Source organism: Mytilus californianus, unplaced genomic scaffold, assembly GCF_021869535.1.
Source record: "Mytilus californianus isolate M0D057914Y unplaced genomic scaffold, xbMytCali1.0.p SCAF_3, whole genome shotgun sequence".
Lineage (NCBI taxonomy): Eukaryota > Metazoa > Mollusca > Bivalvia > Mytilida > Mytilidae > Mytilus > Mytilus californianus.
Genome location: NW_026262679.1, coordinates 17596526 through 17614505, shown reverse-complemented (window position 1 = coordinate 17614505; position 17980 = coordinate 17596526). Strand labels below are relative to the sequence as shown.

The following is a 17980-nucleotide window of genomic DNA, read 5'->3' as shown; positions in this document are numbered from 1 at the left end:
CCATTTTCTCCAATTCTCGGATACATTTCCCTCTAGAATAAGGCTATGGGTGGTTTCAGTTGATCCATTTTGGTAGTTAATCCATTCGTATTTTAATCTGACACCATGTTATATTCTAGCACGAGTTTGAAATATGTCTTGAATGAATACAGACCTAGATATGCCCCATGCTAGAATATAACAAACCTCAATTCAGTAGTTTATTGTTCGAAGCAAACAGTTTGACTTAACTGTTTCGTTTGTTTTTCTGCTTGAAATTATGTACTACTTTTTTTTTATGGGCATAATACAATAGCAAGTCTTCCTGTACTGCTTATGACGTTGTTCTATGAAATATATGAAGTAAAACCTCAGAGAGTAAAACCACCGTGATATATCAGAGGTAGTGTAAGATGACCATTAATTTAATATTGATCAATAATTTAGTTTTGGATGTAACACGTCTTCTATTTGGCTGGCAGTTGTTAGTCTATCAGCTCATAGACATAATTTTGTCATGTGACCGTGACGTCATCAACCTTTATTTCAAGATTTTACTCCTTAAAAATGGAATTGAGAATTAAATTATAAGGAATGACTGTAATATTTTTTCTGTCTATTCGAAATGACCCCAAAAATGTGGTGCACACTTTTGAAAAACCCGCGTACACATTTTTGGAATTATGTTATTTCTTCATAGACAGAAAAAAAAATATTGCAGTCATTCCTTAAGCATGTTGAGTACTTTTAGCTTGCTTTTAGTCACATTGAGCTTAGTATGACTTATTATTGTTTTGTTTGTACTTGGGTATTTGTTATCTTTTATGCCGTTATTATAGAGGTAAACGTTGTCCTTCACTGATTTATATTGGAAAATTATATATGTATTTTTTTTGTTAGTCCACAGGTCGAGATTAAAATTGAAAGTTTGATACTTAAAAAGAACAACCAGTATCCCCGTCTCATGTTCACGTGACCGTCTCGTAAATGTACCAGGAACATCATATCAGTGGTTGTCTTATGTCATATCTTCATGGTGTTGTCTATTATTATTCGATTTATCGTTTTTGGTTGCCCCCTTGGTATCCAAAAATTCAGGGCCTTACGTGTTGTAGGGATACCATTTTAGGAGATTCTGTTTTCACTAGACCCATTAACATAGACATTCTAAAAATACATATTTTCAGTCACACTCTCTGGTAGCACTGCGACTTCCAATAACTGCGAACAGTTGTTCAAGGGGAACAACTGTTGTTAATGATAAACATGATACACACATAAAATTTCTCTATGTCGCTAAGTAGAGCCTGTGTTGCGTCCTATTAGAGCTTTTCATTCATCTTTTTTCTAATACCGGTTGGTATAAGGATGCCCCGTTTTTGCTACATAGACAATGGTAAACTCCTGCCTTTATCTTTTATGTATAAACTTTTTAGAGAGTCTGAGATGTTTGTTTTTTGTCGGTTAAAACCCTTTGATATGTCCGTTGTTGTTATTTACTATTGCTGAGTTTGATATTGCTATGTTATTACATTATCAATAAAGTATCTTTCTCGAAACTGTATTAATAGGTTACCTCTCATTGCATGTAATTGATAACGTCATCTATTGAAGTTGTTCCCCATTGAAACAAATATCCGGGTTTTAGTTTACATGTGGTTTTGTGTAGGAGGTGTGTCCCAGTCATACATATCATATGTTATATATTTTGTTTTAATATCATTGTTTACATTTTTAGTATATAAATAATTTTTTCTTTATCACACCCAGATGGAGTTGATGTTGCTTTTTATGGATTTATATTCATATTGGTTGTTTATAGATATACATATGTATTGGTACACTAATGATAAAGCAAGCACTATTAGGTGTCAATTTACCTTTTTTTACCTGTCGAGCACCGACGTGATAGAGGTAATAAGTCTCATACAAATCAGATTAAATCATTTAAGGTGTAGATGTTAACGTATTTTTGTTTGTAAATGTCATATTCAGCTAGGTTCAACTTGCACGACAACCATTGAACTGACAATGCATCATCTTCCAACCTGAATGCTAGTTGTGTAGAAGAAAATAAGTTGTTGACGAACACTCGATGTGCACAGCAGACAAAAATCAAACATGTGACACTTTTGGAGAGCGGTAAATCGAAAACATGCATCTGCAACGGCATCAAAACCGATCATTTATTTACCGAGGAGTGGTACCGACGAAATTAAAGAGTTCTGGTAGACATTCAAATAATTCAAAAACAATCATGGTTTTGCTCATTGTAGAAGGCCGTACGTTTACCTATATATATATATAGTTGCTAATTTCTACGTCATTTGGAATGACAATCCACTAAAAAAAAATAATCACTGTAATATATTGTATTTTTCTGTTCCCCAATGTAACGTAATATTACTGAAAATGCATTTCTTTTTTAAATGTTCATAAGCCTAATAAGCCACGCATGCAACGGCGCGTAATTGTCAAAGTAAGCTGTGACTGAGTGCGGAAATATAAAGATAGATAGATTCTCAGATTGCTCATTCGAACAATAGATTCGAATAGATGAGGACATTACAGTATATACATGCAACGTATGTTTATAAAGATCCTAGTAGCATTTCAACAATGAGCGACACAAAGACAAACACTTTGGTCTGAAACAAATAATAGAATTAGCTGAAACATAATGTTGGGATCCACCAATTTTTGGATCGAAATAACAGTATGTAGCAAACAAGAAAAACAAAAGAAAATAGTTAGATAAGACGATTTGGTGAGACACATCATCCAGAGGGTCTTCAACACAGCCCGCTTAGAGTGAAGAGCTTGGGAGGTACGTGATACTTATCAAATACATAACTACTCTGTCAAATGACAGGACCAAAGCCATCATAACACGATTGAAAATCCTTGAGATATGCACCAGGATAGCATTCATAAAAGTTCCTTCATGCAAAGAAGTACTAATAAACTAAAATAAGCTTTGAGAAAAAGAAGAAAGCACTGGTGTCTTATATAGAGAAAAGAAATTTACTGGTGTTCAAACTGTCTATATTTAAGCCGAATAGATCATTCCATTTAATGATACTAGTAATCTGATGTGAATGTATTAGCTAGAAAAAGGCGAATAAAAGTAACAATTGGCATGCGTAAATTATACAATGTCATTTAATATATGAAATATCATTCATAGTGCAAATTTACTGTATTGTATTTGAGTTATCTTTCCTGCATTAGTACTTATAATATTTTAAATTTCATGACCTGCCGTTATATTTATTAGTGTCACACGTTTTAATATTTGATTCAACTCAACAACTAAGTAACCCACAGCTTGAGAGTGTATGTTATTTCAAAAGTTGTGCTGATAATAACCTGGTTTCAAATGAAACTAAGAAGAAATAAAGCCCGGTCAGTGAGTTGCAGAAATGCAAATTGTGAGTTCACTGTAAAGCACTTAACAAAAAAAATGGCAGTTAAAGGTAGTTACGTTAATAAACGGTTTACTCCTGGTTTGCCCACTTTTAATTATATCAATTATCTATTAGTAAAGAAAGCAAAAAAGACAAAAGGTTTAATAAGCATACAATTGTATAGTCTGTTCCAACTTAGGTATATAGTTTATCAGTGTTTCTTTCTATATTCAGGTATTTTTTTCCTAAAAAATAATAAATAAATCAAATATTTTTTCTCTCAATAATTTGATATCAATTCAATCTATTCCTTTAACATACATGTACGACTACAGACGAAACAATGACATTCAGTTATTCAAGTGTCTTTTAACAATTCATTAGTTTCTGAATGATTTTCATGAAATAAATACTCCAATACAAGTTCTCTTTTATTGCAAACATAATTTATATAATAATCTTATATAAATTAAGTTTATTAATTCATTGCACAAGGAAATAAATAAAGCACTACGGTAAAATAAGTAATATGGGGCACTGTATAAGAAATAGAACATTATATAATTATATATATATATTTCAAAAGTCACAAAACATTTTATTTTCAAAGTCACAAATTGCAGTATTTCACTAAAATGTTCAATTGAAATGGAGACAATGGGGTGCTATGTCAGAGTAGTCTGTCACGCTGATGAGCCCATGTCAGGATCTGTCTTTCAATAGTTGGAGTCTGGGGACTATGTATCTTCGTCTTTTTGGTGGACAGGCTCATCCTGTTGCATACTGGATGATATAACATTCATTAATGTCTTATAAAGTTTTAAGCACTCCTCTACAAGTAGGGATGGACCAAGAGGTAACACTGTTGCTCGTCTTTTTAATCGAGTGATGTCTTCATTTTCTTTATAAAAAGACTGTTGTCCACATTTCTGTGCCTTCCGCCAAATACATTGGGTAAAGTGGAAGAAGCAGCCTTTCACGCTTACCCCTGGGAACACTGTCTGTGCTGCGTTGTTGGTTGCGGTCTCGTAATCAGCAAATACTGTTTCTGGGTGAAGTTGTTACTGAAGTTGTTGAGCGATGTATCGTTATTTAACTTTTTTCAGAATGTAACAACAATTAAAACTATTCGTTGATAAGTTGTAAAAATAATAAATGTTTTTGTACACATTTTTGTCTTTTTTTTTTCTATTTGTCAAATTCAATACATTTTCCTACATAAATTATATCAAATAAAAAATATCTTTGCACATATTTCATTGATTTAATAGCAGAATGTAGTATCTTCATAAAAAAAATTACAGGTTTGTCAAATTCAATACATATTCCTGCCAAAATCTATATCAAATATAAAATATTTTTGCAAATTTTCCTTGATTTAATAGCAGAATATTGTATCATTTTTAAAATTTTACAGGTAAAATATAGGTGAAAAATATGACTATAATTCAGAAATAAACTATAATTGTTAAAACAACAATCACCCCTATGTTTACATATGCATGTAATTAAAAGTGGGCAAACCAGGATGACACCGTAATAAACCTCTCTCATTCTCAATTTATAAAACGTCCGACGAAGGAAAAAGGGCTTGAAGTTTTTTCTTGCCACTTTGGAATCTTGTTCATTTCTTTATACATAGGAGACACATTTGCTTTTGTGGAAATATACCCTCAAACAGAAGTACTAAAAGGTTTCAAACCCCAACGAAGGTGAAAACGAGAACGACCTTATTCATGTTTCCACGATAAAACTGGGAAAATATGACTTTGTGAAGTGAGCATATAAATAGTCCCATATTTTTTTCACGAAATCTGGAAAAGTAAGCATGTTCTGTTATTTGTTCAAAGGAGTTAAAGACGACAAAAACGTCAGATCTAAATGAAAAATACAGAGACTTCTTTTAATATAAAAATGAATATTTTATTTATAACAGGAAATTCTGAATCACAGATCGGTACAGTTTAAGGACAACTTATAACTACAAAGAACAATGTTTTGTTTTTTAAGTGTTAACTATCCTTACGACAGCTTTATGTACTCGTTGATAGTCGGAAGAAATAACCCCATCTATATCGATGGGTTTTCCGGTTAAATCAGTTAACCTTCACACTTTGAATTACTAATATTATTTTCTTAATAAAACTTAAGGTAAGTGTTCAAATCTTTTCTATTCATTTCTATTTAATTTACATATTGTTGGAAATTATCTTTGAGATACGATTGTTCTTTTTCTCAGTAAGTTCTTCAAGTATTTAAGTAGATTTGGTATGTGATAATTTTATTTCACTCAAATGTCATTGATTATCATTGTGATTGACCTAAATTATCCATATACTATATCCAAATAAGGAAACAATATACTGTTAACTAACAGTAAGACAATTCATTATTAAGGTGATTTAACAGTAAAAATACTATCATATTGAATAAAAAAATATCGAAGAGTTTTTCGGTTTGCTACTTTGGAAAGCCGGAGATGTAAAATAAATTTTGGAACAGTTTTTATTCAAAAGGAGGATACAGCCAAGAGATAAGACACCAAAACAAAGTTTGACCGTATTCGATCTGGAATCATACATAACACGCAGAATTACCAAAGGTATCAACTTATCAAGCTGTTTGTTTAAAAAACAGTTCTGTTAGACTGACTTCAATTCCAATGATACACTTGGTGACTGGCACTTCACGTGCAGTGATATCGACACATGTATACGAGTCAGAGTGGACTATAATAAACTTGTTGCGGTATTTCTAAGCGCTTTAACTGATCTAATCTTAAGTAGAATTATTCAAGGCTTAAAGTTTCAAGAATGAAAAAAAGTCTACTTTATGGAATGGGAAATTAACAGAATAAGGCGTATTCCATATTCATATCTAGGTGAATATTTGTTATACACTAGTAACAATTTACTGTTTCTAATGTTTTTCAGATTGCATAATGAAGATACTGTTACAGTTGCTTACCATCTTTGCTTTAGAATGTATTGTTACAACGAGAATTCGTAAGTTATTTTTATTCAAGTTTTTCTCTCAAATGCACGATGGGAGAAATGCATAATTTCTGGACGTATATCAAGCTTTTTGATATAAGCAGACTATCAGATTAAGAATAAAATTTACAGAAAAAAATTTAAAAAAATCCGTTTAAAGTAATATTATACCACACATCAGCTGTTCATGACCAAAACTAAATATATTTGATGCCAGATGTGAATGTCAATATGTGATCACGGCGCATGACCAAAACTAAATATATTTGATGCCAGATGTGAATGTCAATATGTGGTCACGGCGCATGACCAAAACTAAATATATTTGATGCCAGATGTGAATGTCAATATGTGATCACGGCGCATGACCAAAACTAAATATATTTGATGCCAGATGTGAATGTCAATATGTGATCATGGCGCAGTTTTTTTTACTGAGATTTGTGTATACATTTCCGAGAATATATTTATTGACAGCTGCCCATTATCACAAAAGAACACAGAATACCTCTAGACGTCAACATACGATTTCAAGAATATACACGTGATTATACAATATGTCATGCTCTAATCACACCGAGTCCATCGAAATAAGTTAATCAGACTATTAAAGATATGAACTCAACACCAAATTCCATAAAGGCAAACATCATTTATATATAACTGTAACCAACCCTCAGTTGTCAAACTATCATACTTTGTCCTTTTAACCAAACAGCAGATCCTATTCATAAATGATTGATTGTTGGTTGCTTAACGTCCAGTGGCAAATATGTCATGTATGTTCAGGAAAACCCTATTTATGAATATATTGATCGACGTTATCAGGAGTTTTATTTACAATAGTCCCATATAACCAACATGTATTGTCAAATCACAAACAAAATTATTCAAGTAGAAGATTACATGATGTTACTCACACATTCCGGAGTGTGTGTCTTGTTGATATAAATAGACTATTGTGAATATATGCCACTTGACGTTCAAGATACAGTTTATAAATGTATTGTGAATTCATATCCTGAATGTATAATTTCTACCTGAGTGACAGTTTGCTTCAAGAAAAATGTATGCAACTTGAAATAAAGAACTAATAAAAAAAAATAAAATTCGATTGCTCAATTGAATCGAAAAAGACGACTGGTGTATATAACACTCCTGAGATAATAAAGTCTGAAGAGAATGAAAATTAAGTACATCGCTTAGTGCTGTTCATCATCTTAACAGTTGTTAACAGCATCTTCAAAATACAACAAACAAAAAACAAAGAGACAAAAAAAAAATATACCTCAAAAAAGCAGACGATTCAACAGCATCATGAATTTTTATATATTTATATACAGTTTGACGATAACCACACATGTTTTAACCATGTCCCGTCCCGCCAATTTGTTTTTAAATGTACATGTAGCTCCACATACATTAACTAGAGACATCGATGGTTGGTATGCTATTAATTCAGAGATCGAGTCATTTCTAAATGCAAAAAGTACTTCTGAAATAGCCATTTTAATATGAATTTGATCTGAAATCCTTAAACATCAAACCGCGATGTCTGTGTAGATTTAGCATGTCTATCAGGTGTCTTTCTTGCAGTATATGCATACAGAAGTACTTATATTTTCGATTAGAGTCAATTCAAATCTGCCCTATCACCTTGCAGGTTATTTACTACTTTTGCATACTCAAACCCAGCACAGGTAAAGTAGACTAAAATCATTTTAATTGACTGCATGTTGTAAAATGTAAACTATTGTAATATATGCAAGAACATTTATCCCGCTTATTTATATTATAAGATAAATCAATGAAATCTGTACATTAATACTTTTCGAATAATTATGTGGGTTATTTAGGGACTTAATGACAATTCGTCTTTTCCAAGATTAAACCGTCTTCAAAGTTTAACCTTTGTGTAGCATAAAGACGGTAACAGGGTATCGGATATTAATCTTCTCCAACAGAGTTATGCGATACAAGGGCTGATATCGACACCACACATTGTTTACCGTCACCATCACGAATCGGTTGACAGATATGTCTGTATCTAAACTCACTCGCAACATGTTTTTGCAGTATAAGAGAGCTTTATATCCAAGAATACCGATAGTCGTTTAATCTGTAATATTACCGATTGAATTTTATTACCGATTGTGACATTTTAACTGAATGTGGATTTGCATGGCCGGTGATGCATGCATAGCATGATACGCTTACTTAGTCGACGCACCTGGTATCGATTCTTTTTGGAGTTTGTGCGATTCCTTTAGTTTTTTTTAGTTTTTTTTGGTTACTTTTCTTTGTCTTCTTTATTTATTATCGAGATTTGAACATTGGTAAAAAGTAAAATAACAAAAATACCGAACTCCAAGGAAAATTCAAATCGGAAAGTCCCTTATCAAATGGCAAAATTAAAAGCTCAAACACATCAAACGAATGGAAAACAATTGTCATATTCCTAACTTTGTACAGGCATCTCTGTTGCCTTCATTTATATTAACGCTTGCTTTCAATTATTTATGCATTTACATTATCTCCAATTCTTTTTGTAGTTCCACATTCCTGTAAAGTGAGGCCATCGATTGGATGTAATACATTAACCCAATGTTCCTTACATGTTACTTTCCATTTGTCACAACCTCTTATTAAAGGAGAGTACCTTATTTACTGGAGAATAAATGGTACCAAAACAAATAGTAATTTTACAGAAGTGGAGTACAAAGGCCCTTGTATGCCTCGATCAGTTTGTGCACAGGAAGTGAAAGCTACATTAAAATTACCCCGTACTACCGAAGCCTATGGAATGTATACAGTAAAACTGTACAACGATAGGGAACAAGTGCTGTGTTCTACACATGTGTGTAAAAATTGTATCATAGGTCAGTCTTTCTATCTCACTATATAAAAACGCCTTTTGTGCAACAATTTTACTATATTTTTATCCACTGAATAGCAATCCGATGGTTATGTGTTTTTGCCCTTACAATTTTAAATATCGCTTTTGATTCGACAGGATTAGAATAGAAGCTGTTGAAAGATTAAAGGCTTCAGCTCTTCTTCTGTCTTTAGTTCTCCTTAAACCACATGTGCAAATAGATAAATCATATATAAATAAAAGATTTTGAAAATTTGCAAAGATGCTTTTATTACACAAACTTGAAAGATCATTCATACCTCACAATGACCGTAAAAAATATGTACGCTTGATCGTCTCGATTTTTCAACGTTGTTATCCATGTTTGAGTTCTAAAAAAAAATTGTTAGCAACAAATTCTACCAACAGGTCACGCAAGCTTCATGCAAGCGTGGATTCACGTGATTTTGGGAACTTGAGAAGAATTCCGTAAGAACCGTATGAACTTGACTCAACCTTTACTTATTTTGCAATTCATTTGATCTTGCCTAGAAATCGTGCTATATAAATAGAATGGGTATGTGATTTAGACTTGCAATGCTTTCGATATGCTTAATTATATATAGATATACAAAATAAATAAATGAATTTGGAACTGAAACTGTACGCTTTCAATTCGCAAGTTTGAAAAATCATTTATACATGTACCTCAATTAAAATGACAAAAATAAAAAAAATCTACAATCGATTGTCTCTTTCAATATTTTACCTTAAGTTTATTTTCACGAAACCAGACATATCCTTACATGTATCTCTTTTCTACAAGCCAGTTATGGACCAACGTAAAAATCTAGTAAATTGACACATGACGTTCCGGAAATCACCCAGTACTACAAATAACACTGTGTTTTTTGTACTATCTTTAATAAGCAAATCATGTAGCACATTTAACTTAAAATTGTGATACAACTTCATACTGAATTCTGTCTCTGGAACCTCCTCTCAGATCCATATTTATCTTTTACATTTTCTACATTAAACACGTGATTTAAAATTAATGGGAATTTAGGAATTTCGGGTGTCTGAAAAAGATTGCAAAACACAACATTAATTAGTTAGGATTATAAAATGAACTAATGATATATTATTCCTGATATAATATTTACATTCAGAAGATGGTATTCTCATTATAAAAATGCAGTTAGTATAAAAGTGCACAAAAAGTCAACGTTAAAATGTGTTAAACAATACACAATACAAGGCAATCAATCAAACGACATCTTGATATCACTCTGAATTTGTTCAAAGACGGCTAGACGATCATACTTTAATTCGGTCTCTCATCTTCTGAAAAACTGAAGAATTAAACTCTGAAATTCTATACAGCATATCATTATTCCCTTCTATTATTTATTATTCAGATGACCAGCAAGAGGAAGAAGAACAGACAGTATCTACGGGTACATACATTATATATTATATGTGAAATATACGGTTGGTAACTAACATGTAGTGGTTAAACTGTAGTACTGCAAATCACATGGCCCTATTCTAGAAACATAGAGTAAAAACTAAACACATACACTATAATTGTAAATAATGTTAAACACATACACTATAATTGTAAATAATGTCACAGTGGTAACATTTTACATAAATGCTTTGTACTACAAGTATGCTACTTTACAATATCCTCCTATACGTTTCTAGGAATATGATTGGTTAAAAGCGTCCGCGTGTAGACCGTGTATATTCCATATTAGGTTAGTAGGGAGGCGGGGCTTATTTCAATACACGGTTAGTAGTGGAGTTTTGCACTATTTGATTATTTAAATGTATTGAAAGTTCTGTTTAATATTGTTATACCAAGGTTGTTCATATTAAATTGTTATTGTTGACATTATTTTTTTTTGTGCAGACCAATGGAAGAAGTTCTTAAAATTGAACACTTGAACACTTTAATATAAAAATAAGAAGATGTGGTATGATTGCAAATGAGACAACTCTAGTCTAAATTCAACAAATAAAGATAGTCGGTAAGATAAATTCGTTACATAGTGTGCTAGTAACCTTCGCTCTCACCCCATATGGAATTTACTGACCCGGTATATATCGTATTAGGTCACTAACACACTATGTAACTAATGATATTATTCTTAGATCGGTATCATGTGTCTTTTGTTTTTATGTTAGTTGTTTTGTGCTTGGTGCCTATCTAATGAGTTAATTAATTTCCAACTGATTATGAATGCTTGTTCTTATGTTATGCTGTTACACCACTGTCCCAAGTTAGGGGATGGTTCAGCGCTCACAAACATGTTTATCCTCGCAAAATTCTTTATCTGTCCAAAGTCAGTGATTGTCGTTGTTTGCTGTCTGCAATATTCGTATTTAGTTTATTTATTGTTTTGTCATAAATCGGGCCGTTGGTTTTCTTGTTAGAATTGTATCACATTTTGTCATATACCTAACTATACGTTATGAGAAACAATTCACATAGAAATGATGGTAGAATGTACCAAATTAACTATTGTCTGACACTATGACAGTATGTTTCGTCATCTTATCGTTTGAACTGAAAGGTTTGATTAAGTAGACAAAAATTGATTGAAACTTCTATGATGAAGTTAATATATTTGTTTTGACATTTACCTTTGTTTTAATAATTCCATCTAAAACTTTTCATTACCAAAATGGGAAAGTTTGAGATCAAAACTAGAAGTATAATCGTGACCAATAAATATTGAAATATCGTTGAAATCAAAGACTAAAACAAAACAAAATTCAACAGGGAAAGCTTAAGCAAGGCAAAAAGTATTTATCTTAAGCGTTCTTTCCTTTTTTAACAGATATAACTAGAAATGTCTACATTTATATCGTCACTGGTATTGTTGCAATTTTGATGACAGTTATAATAAGTTGTGCGATTGTGTTACTTGTAAGGAAGAAAGGTAAAATATAAAATTATTATATAAAGATTAAGTGTTAATTAAGTGTCTTAAAGTTACAACCTTTGTTGTAAAACGTAATTGTTTAACATAGTTTGAGTTTTCCTTCAATTTGGATTTTTTGTTATTGTAACCTGACTGTAAGTGTTGCTCGCCACTGTTGCAATAGGTGGAGATCAACACTTACAGTCAAGTCCCAGTAAAGGTCTCTCTGGTTTTGATGCGTTTTTTATTTACATATACGACTATAAATGTTTTCGACCATACCAGATGAGAGTTATTAAAAAAAAAACTTGTATTTGATCGCCTACCTATAGCAAACTTGCAAACGTTGTCGTTCTTTGATAAATACGAATTAAAAGAGATGGAAAAAGGGGTTAAACATCAACGAGACACCAACCGAAAAACACAGTAAAACAACAAAAGACTGAGGGCAACATGTGGTCTTCAAAAGATTATGTTATTTATGAACTCATCATAGATACCAGGACAAAAATTTTGTACACCAGACGCTCGTTTCGTATATTTAAGTATTATAGACGACAAACACACAGGAGGAATTACATGTAAACTAATATAAAAAAAAACAGTATCGAAGATTGAATGAAAGAGTCCATATATTGAAATATTCTGACATGATATCTGCACGTAATAGTAGATTGCACATTTAAGAGATTCGCGATTCACTTCACGTGAAAAACTTTTGAATATGCAAAGATAAATTTAATGTTAAGCAAATATTTCAATACTTGTGTATTTCAATGATATAATTTTTGCAATTTTTTACTAACATACATATATTCAACCTTTATTCTTTTACAGCTAGGAGAAGACCTATTCAAACTCCTACGAGGTATGGTATGCTTTTGTTTTGAAATATATATAAAACTATGGGTGATTATCATTGACTTATTTTCATACAAGTCGGTCTCTGCGTAATTAATAAATATCAAAAAGATAATTGTCGGTCGGATTCAAATTCAGAAAAAATAATATATGTATTTTAGACAAGCCAGTATCAGAAGATCGAGTATCATCATCTTATATAAGGAAACTACCACTACGTCTTTCTAATTGTTTTTATTCATTTTTCAGACCTACAAGCACAATATCTGATGACCATGTATCATCTGATGAAGCATCAACAGCCGTATCAAATCATACATATGCTTCTGTCCAATTAAGTGGTCCCAGCAGATACCAGGGGTTGCTATCAAGAAACGTCAGTCGACACCATTATAATAATCCAACATTTCAAGATATTCAAGGTGATTTTAACGATTAAGAAAATGTGACTTATCACAATAATGGTATTTTATTCAGGAAGAGTAAGATGTAGAAAAATTGCCAAAAGATAATCATGATGTTATCGCACATAATGTGAAGTAGGCATGGATTCATACAAAGGCGCATTGATATGCTCCCTCCTAAACTCTGAAAAAAATATCATTTTGATAGTATAAAACTCGTCCGAATACGTTTTCGTTTAATTCGAAATTGTAAGGGTTTCGCCACACTAACCTTACATCCTTATTCGCTGGTGAAGGACAGTCTAATTATACTTGTTTGTTTACTAATAAATATAACTATAAACAGCTGATGCGAAATACAACTGATTGTTTATTAATTCAAGCAAATATAATAATTCATTCTGAAATAATATAATTATACTTTTGTGATTACATTTGGTAAAAATTAAAACCACTTTATGATATATTTATCCTGCTGTTGAAGAATTTCAGTTGTTGGGCCAATTTATGATATCCGTGTTGGTAAAGTATTCATGTCTAAAATAAATCAATGGTCAATTGTGTTGTCCCTTTAAATACATGCATATTGAACCAGAGGACAGAGAACTGCATATGGTTAATGATCTTCCGAGATCTTCCATGTTAACGATTGGTCCCATGTTGCTGAAACTTTAGGTTTCTGTGTAATATATTTCTGGACTATTGTATTCTCTTGTATTTTCTTGTTTTTCCAATTTACAATTGTGTTTCCGTCCTTTTGAGTTTAAGGTTACACTTGCTGTCTTTGGTTTTTTTTTTGTTCACCAGAAGGGTCCAACGAAACATCGCCGACAAGGAAGAAAAATGTACAATAGGAAAGGAAAAGTTGATGAGACTTTTAAATTTGTGATTACTCTCGATCTTGAAAGCTGAAAAAGTAAAGTGGGAGATGGAAGCATTGTCTTTGAACATAACGATCATGATGATGACTTATTACCCAACGTCGTTATAATGATGCATTATGTTGGTTGTGATGACTTTATTTCGACCCTCGACAGTCATTAAGACTAGTCCCAGTTGCAGAACAGAAAATACCCACTGTCCTGAGCACGTACTTTACGTCCCTTTAATGAGAGTTGGTAAATCTCAAACTTTAATTCTCAGAGTTATCTGTTGTTTTTGCGATATATTGTATCGTGCATTGTTTTTGGTAGTATTTGATTGTCTTACTCGTACCTTTGATAATTTTTTTTTGTTACATCCTTTTGATGTCCAATTTACCTTTTGCTTTTAACACCTATGTAGAGATACTATTCAAGTTTCTATTGACAGTTTTACAGATTACATTAAGCTTGTGAATAACCAGAAAATTTTAATATTGTAGATGAGAGTGCAGGAGATTCAGCTTTCGCTTCGACACTTACTATATTAAGTTCTGACCAGAATGAAGACCAACAAACAGAAAGAACAGAGGAACCACAACTGACGCGCCTACCAATCAATATACTAGTATCAAGATTAGAAGAAATTCAAACTAACCAGAGTCTGCCTAATTTAGTTGGTAAGGTTTTTCTAAATATGTAACATTACATTAAAAATGATTCATACCAATCGTTCCAATACTGTTAGATAAGTGTAGTGTGTGAGACATACATTTACAATAATATGCCAGTCGCAATAACTATTATCAACCTGATGACCGATAACATAAAAGATGTAATTCACTATTCACATATTCATACATACTGGTTTTTTAAAAGCAAAATGAAACGATTATTCATTTATAGGAGCTTGTAAAAGGCGACCAAAAAAAGGGGGGGGTATAGGTATGATTTTATATGAACCATATTTTTATCAACCATTTCATACCAAAAATAATGACTTATGTGTATAAAGTATGATTTGATATTCATTTTACATAATAATATAATCAATCTCTTCAACAACACTAAAAAATTGAAAACAACACGTTTAATAATTTCATGCGTCCGAAGCGCTTTTCTGGATTTACCTTCATCAGGAACGCTCAAAGCCAAACATTTGAAATCCGAGGATGTATAAGTATCGAAACCGTTGAAGAGCTATATGACAAAAATACCTAAAATAAATAGCCAAATTCATCTAAAGTCAACTTTGCCTGAGGGAGTTGAAACCTTAGTTTCTTAATAATTTCAAAATTTAAAAAACGGACAATTTTAGAAAAGTTTGTTAAATCATGTCAGTACCGAAGTACTGACTACTTAGCTAATGATACCCTCGGGGACTGATAGTCCACCAGCAGAGGGATCGACCCAGTGATGTAAAAAATTGAAAACAACACGTTTAATAATTTCATGCGTCCGAAGCGCTATTCTGGATTTACCTTCATCAGGAACGCTCAAAGCCAAACATTTGAAATCCGAGGATGTATACGTATCGAAACCGTTGAAGAGCTATATGGCAAAAATACCTAAAATAAATAGCCAAATTCATCTAAAGTCAACTTTGCCTGAGGGAGTTGAAACCTTAGTTTCTTAATAATTTCAAAATTTAAAAACGGACAATTTTAGAAAAGTTTGTTAAATCATGTCAGTACCGAAGTACTGACTACTTAGCTGATGATACACTCGGGGACTGATAGTCCAGCAGCAGAGGGATCGACCCAGTGATGTAAAAAATTGAAAACAACACGTTTAATAATTTCATGCGTCCGAAGCGCTATTCTGGATTTACCTTCATCAGGAACGCTCAAAGCCAAACATTTGAAATCCAAGGATGTACAAGTATCGGAACCGAAAATAAGAGCTATATGACAAAAATACCTAAAATAAACACTAACAGGTGCCTATAAATCCACGGAATTCTGCACCATTCGTATGATGTGTTTGAGCTTTTGATTTTTCCATTTGATAAGGGACTTTCCGTTTTGAATTTTCCTTGGAGTTCGGTATTTTTGTTATTTTACTATTTGATTGAACGAACTAAAAACGCAAACTATCTTTAAACGGATATCAATATTGATTCAAAAAAGTAGATTGAACTCTTAAAGTCAGATTTATTTTTAGCTTGTACAACGTAAAAGGAGGAAAAAATAATAAGGGTCAAGAAAACCAACAAGGTAAAAAACAAATCAGAATACAATGATCCAAAGAAAACAAGTCCCCAAAAGCATACAAAGAAAACTAAGAATTAATCCACAAGAACCCCACCAAAACCGGTTTATTAGAAGTTTTTTTCTATTCAGGACGATAAAGAATTCTAATATCTGAAAATGTATTTTTCATTTTTGTGCTATCTTTATCTGTGTTTTACTGTCTTCCTTTTAAGATATTGACAAGAACATTTATGTTTTGGTTTCAGTACATGATTACCAGAATATCAAGAGAACAAGGAGACTTACATGATACTGTGACGTCATAAATTCTGTCACACCGTCTAGAAAAGTAAAAACACACTTCCATTTTGTGCCCTGAAACATTTTCTGAGATTTGTTAGTTAAAGAAGGAAGGTCAGAGAAGCGTCATATTTAAGAGCACAGAGAACGGATTAATGGACCATATAATATTCAATGATATAAAATACTATCATTATTATACAAACATATGAAGCGCAATATGTTTTGACAAAGTAAATCATTAATATATTTAATTTAATGTTTTCGTAAATGTTGTTATTTATCTTTTTTAGTTCATATTTGACTGTTTGTTGTAGACTTATAAGTCAATTGAATTTTTATTTCGTCAGTATTTTATTGTTACTGATGTTGATCAATCGTAGTTTACAGATTTATTTCTTATTCGTACTATTTTATTGCTTACTCTAAAGGAACCTTCCTGTAGTATTAATGAAATTAGAAAAAAATAATCTGACAAATAATATTAGTATTATAATGAAACTGTTGTCAAGACTACACTGTTTCAGATAAACCTTTTGTTTTCAAATGCTTTGTTTTTGTTTTTAATTTTTGACTCACAAATAGAACGTTTCTAATAAAAAGTGAAAACAAAAGTAAAAATATGAATCAGAATTCCTCACGAAGAGAAACGCACATCAAGGACAAAACTATGAGAAAGAGTATAATACAAGTAAAGGATAACAGTAATTATCAAAAATATTGGACAGTACGTTGACTATACCAACCAACACCTTCCGATTCCGCCAAACAAAAACGTACAAATAAAGTTAACAACGAATACAACACGGCCTTATTCTATATACATCTTCAAACCGACAGACCTGAAGACCTGCAGACCTGAAACTTAAAACAGCTGTTTATCCCTCACGAATCTATTGTCAACAACAGTTATTACCCTCATGGACAAACATAACACATGACTTAGTACCCTCATGGACAAAAATGACACATGAGTTAGTACTCTCATGGACAAAAATAGCACATGAGATATAGTACCCTCATGGACAAAAATAACACATATGTTAGTACCCTCATGGACAAAAATAACACATGAGTAAGTAACCTCATGGACGCACGGCCCACACCAGTTGATTCCATTATGGACAAACAGTTCACAGCAGTTGATATCTTCATGCATCGTCGGCACACTGGAGTTGATATCATTATGTGGGAACA

General features: G+C 32.1%; 1 protein-coding gene across 1 annotated transcript; it reads left to right on the top strand.

The window, feature by feature from the left end:
* The first annotated feature begins 5426 nt into the window (after positions 1-5426).
* On the top strand, positions 5427-17330 carry LOC127734035 (uncharacterized). The gene is made up of 9 exons (XM_052243593.1): positions 5427-5537; positions 6320-6391; positions 8932-9258; positions 10655-10693; positions 12083-12184; positions 13004-13034; positions 13277-13449; positions 14795-14971; positions 16750-17330. Exons 2-9 carry the CDS (start codon positions 6328-6330, stop codon positions 16791-16793), a joined length of 957 nt encoding a protein of 318 aa, XP_052099553.1. The 5' UTR covers positions 5427-5537; positions 6320-6327; the 3' UTR covers positions 16794-17330.
* Positions 17331-17980: the final 650 nt, after the last annotated feature.

What these genes read in the sequence shown, in the direction of transcription:
- LOC127734035 (XM_052243593.1), top strand. Translation starts at nt 6,328, where the DNA reads ATGAAGATACTGTTACAGTTGCTTACCATCTTTGCTTTAGAATGTATT. An exon ending in AACATTTCAAGATATTCAAG is followed by an intron (nt 13,450 to 14,794) that starts GTGATTTTAACG and finishes TTAATATTGTAG; the next exon opens with ATGAGAGTGCAGGAGATTCA. An exon ending in GAGTCTGCCTAATTTAGTTG is followed by an intron (nt 14,972 to 16,749) that starts GTAAGGTTTTTC and finishes TTTTGGTTTCAG; the next exon opens with TACATGATTACCAGAATATC.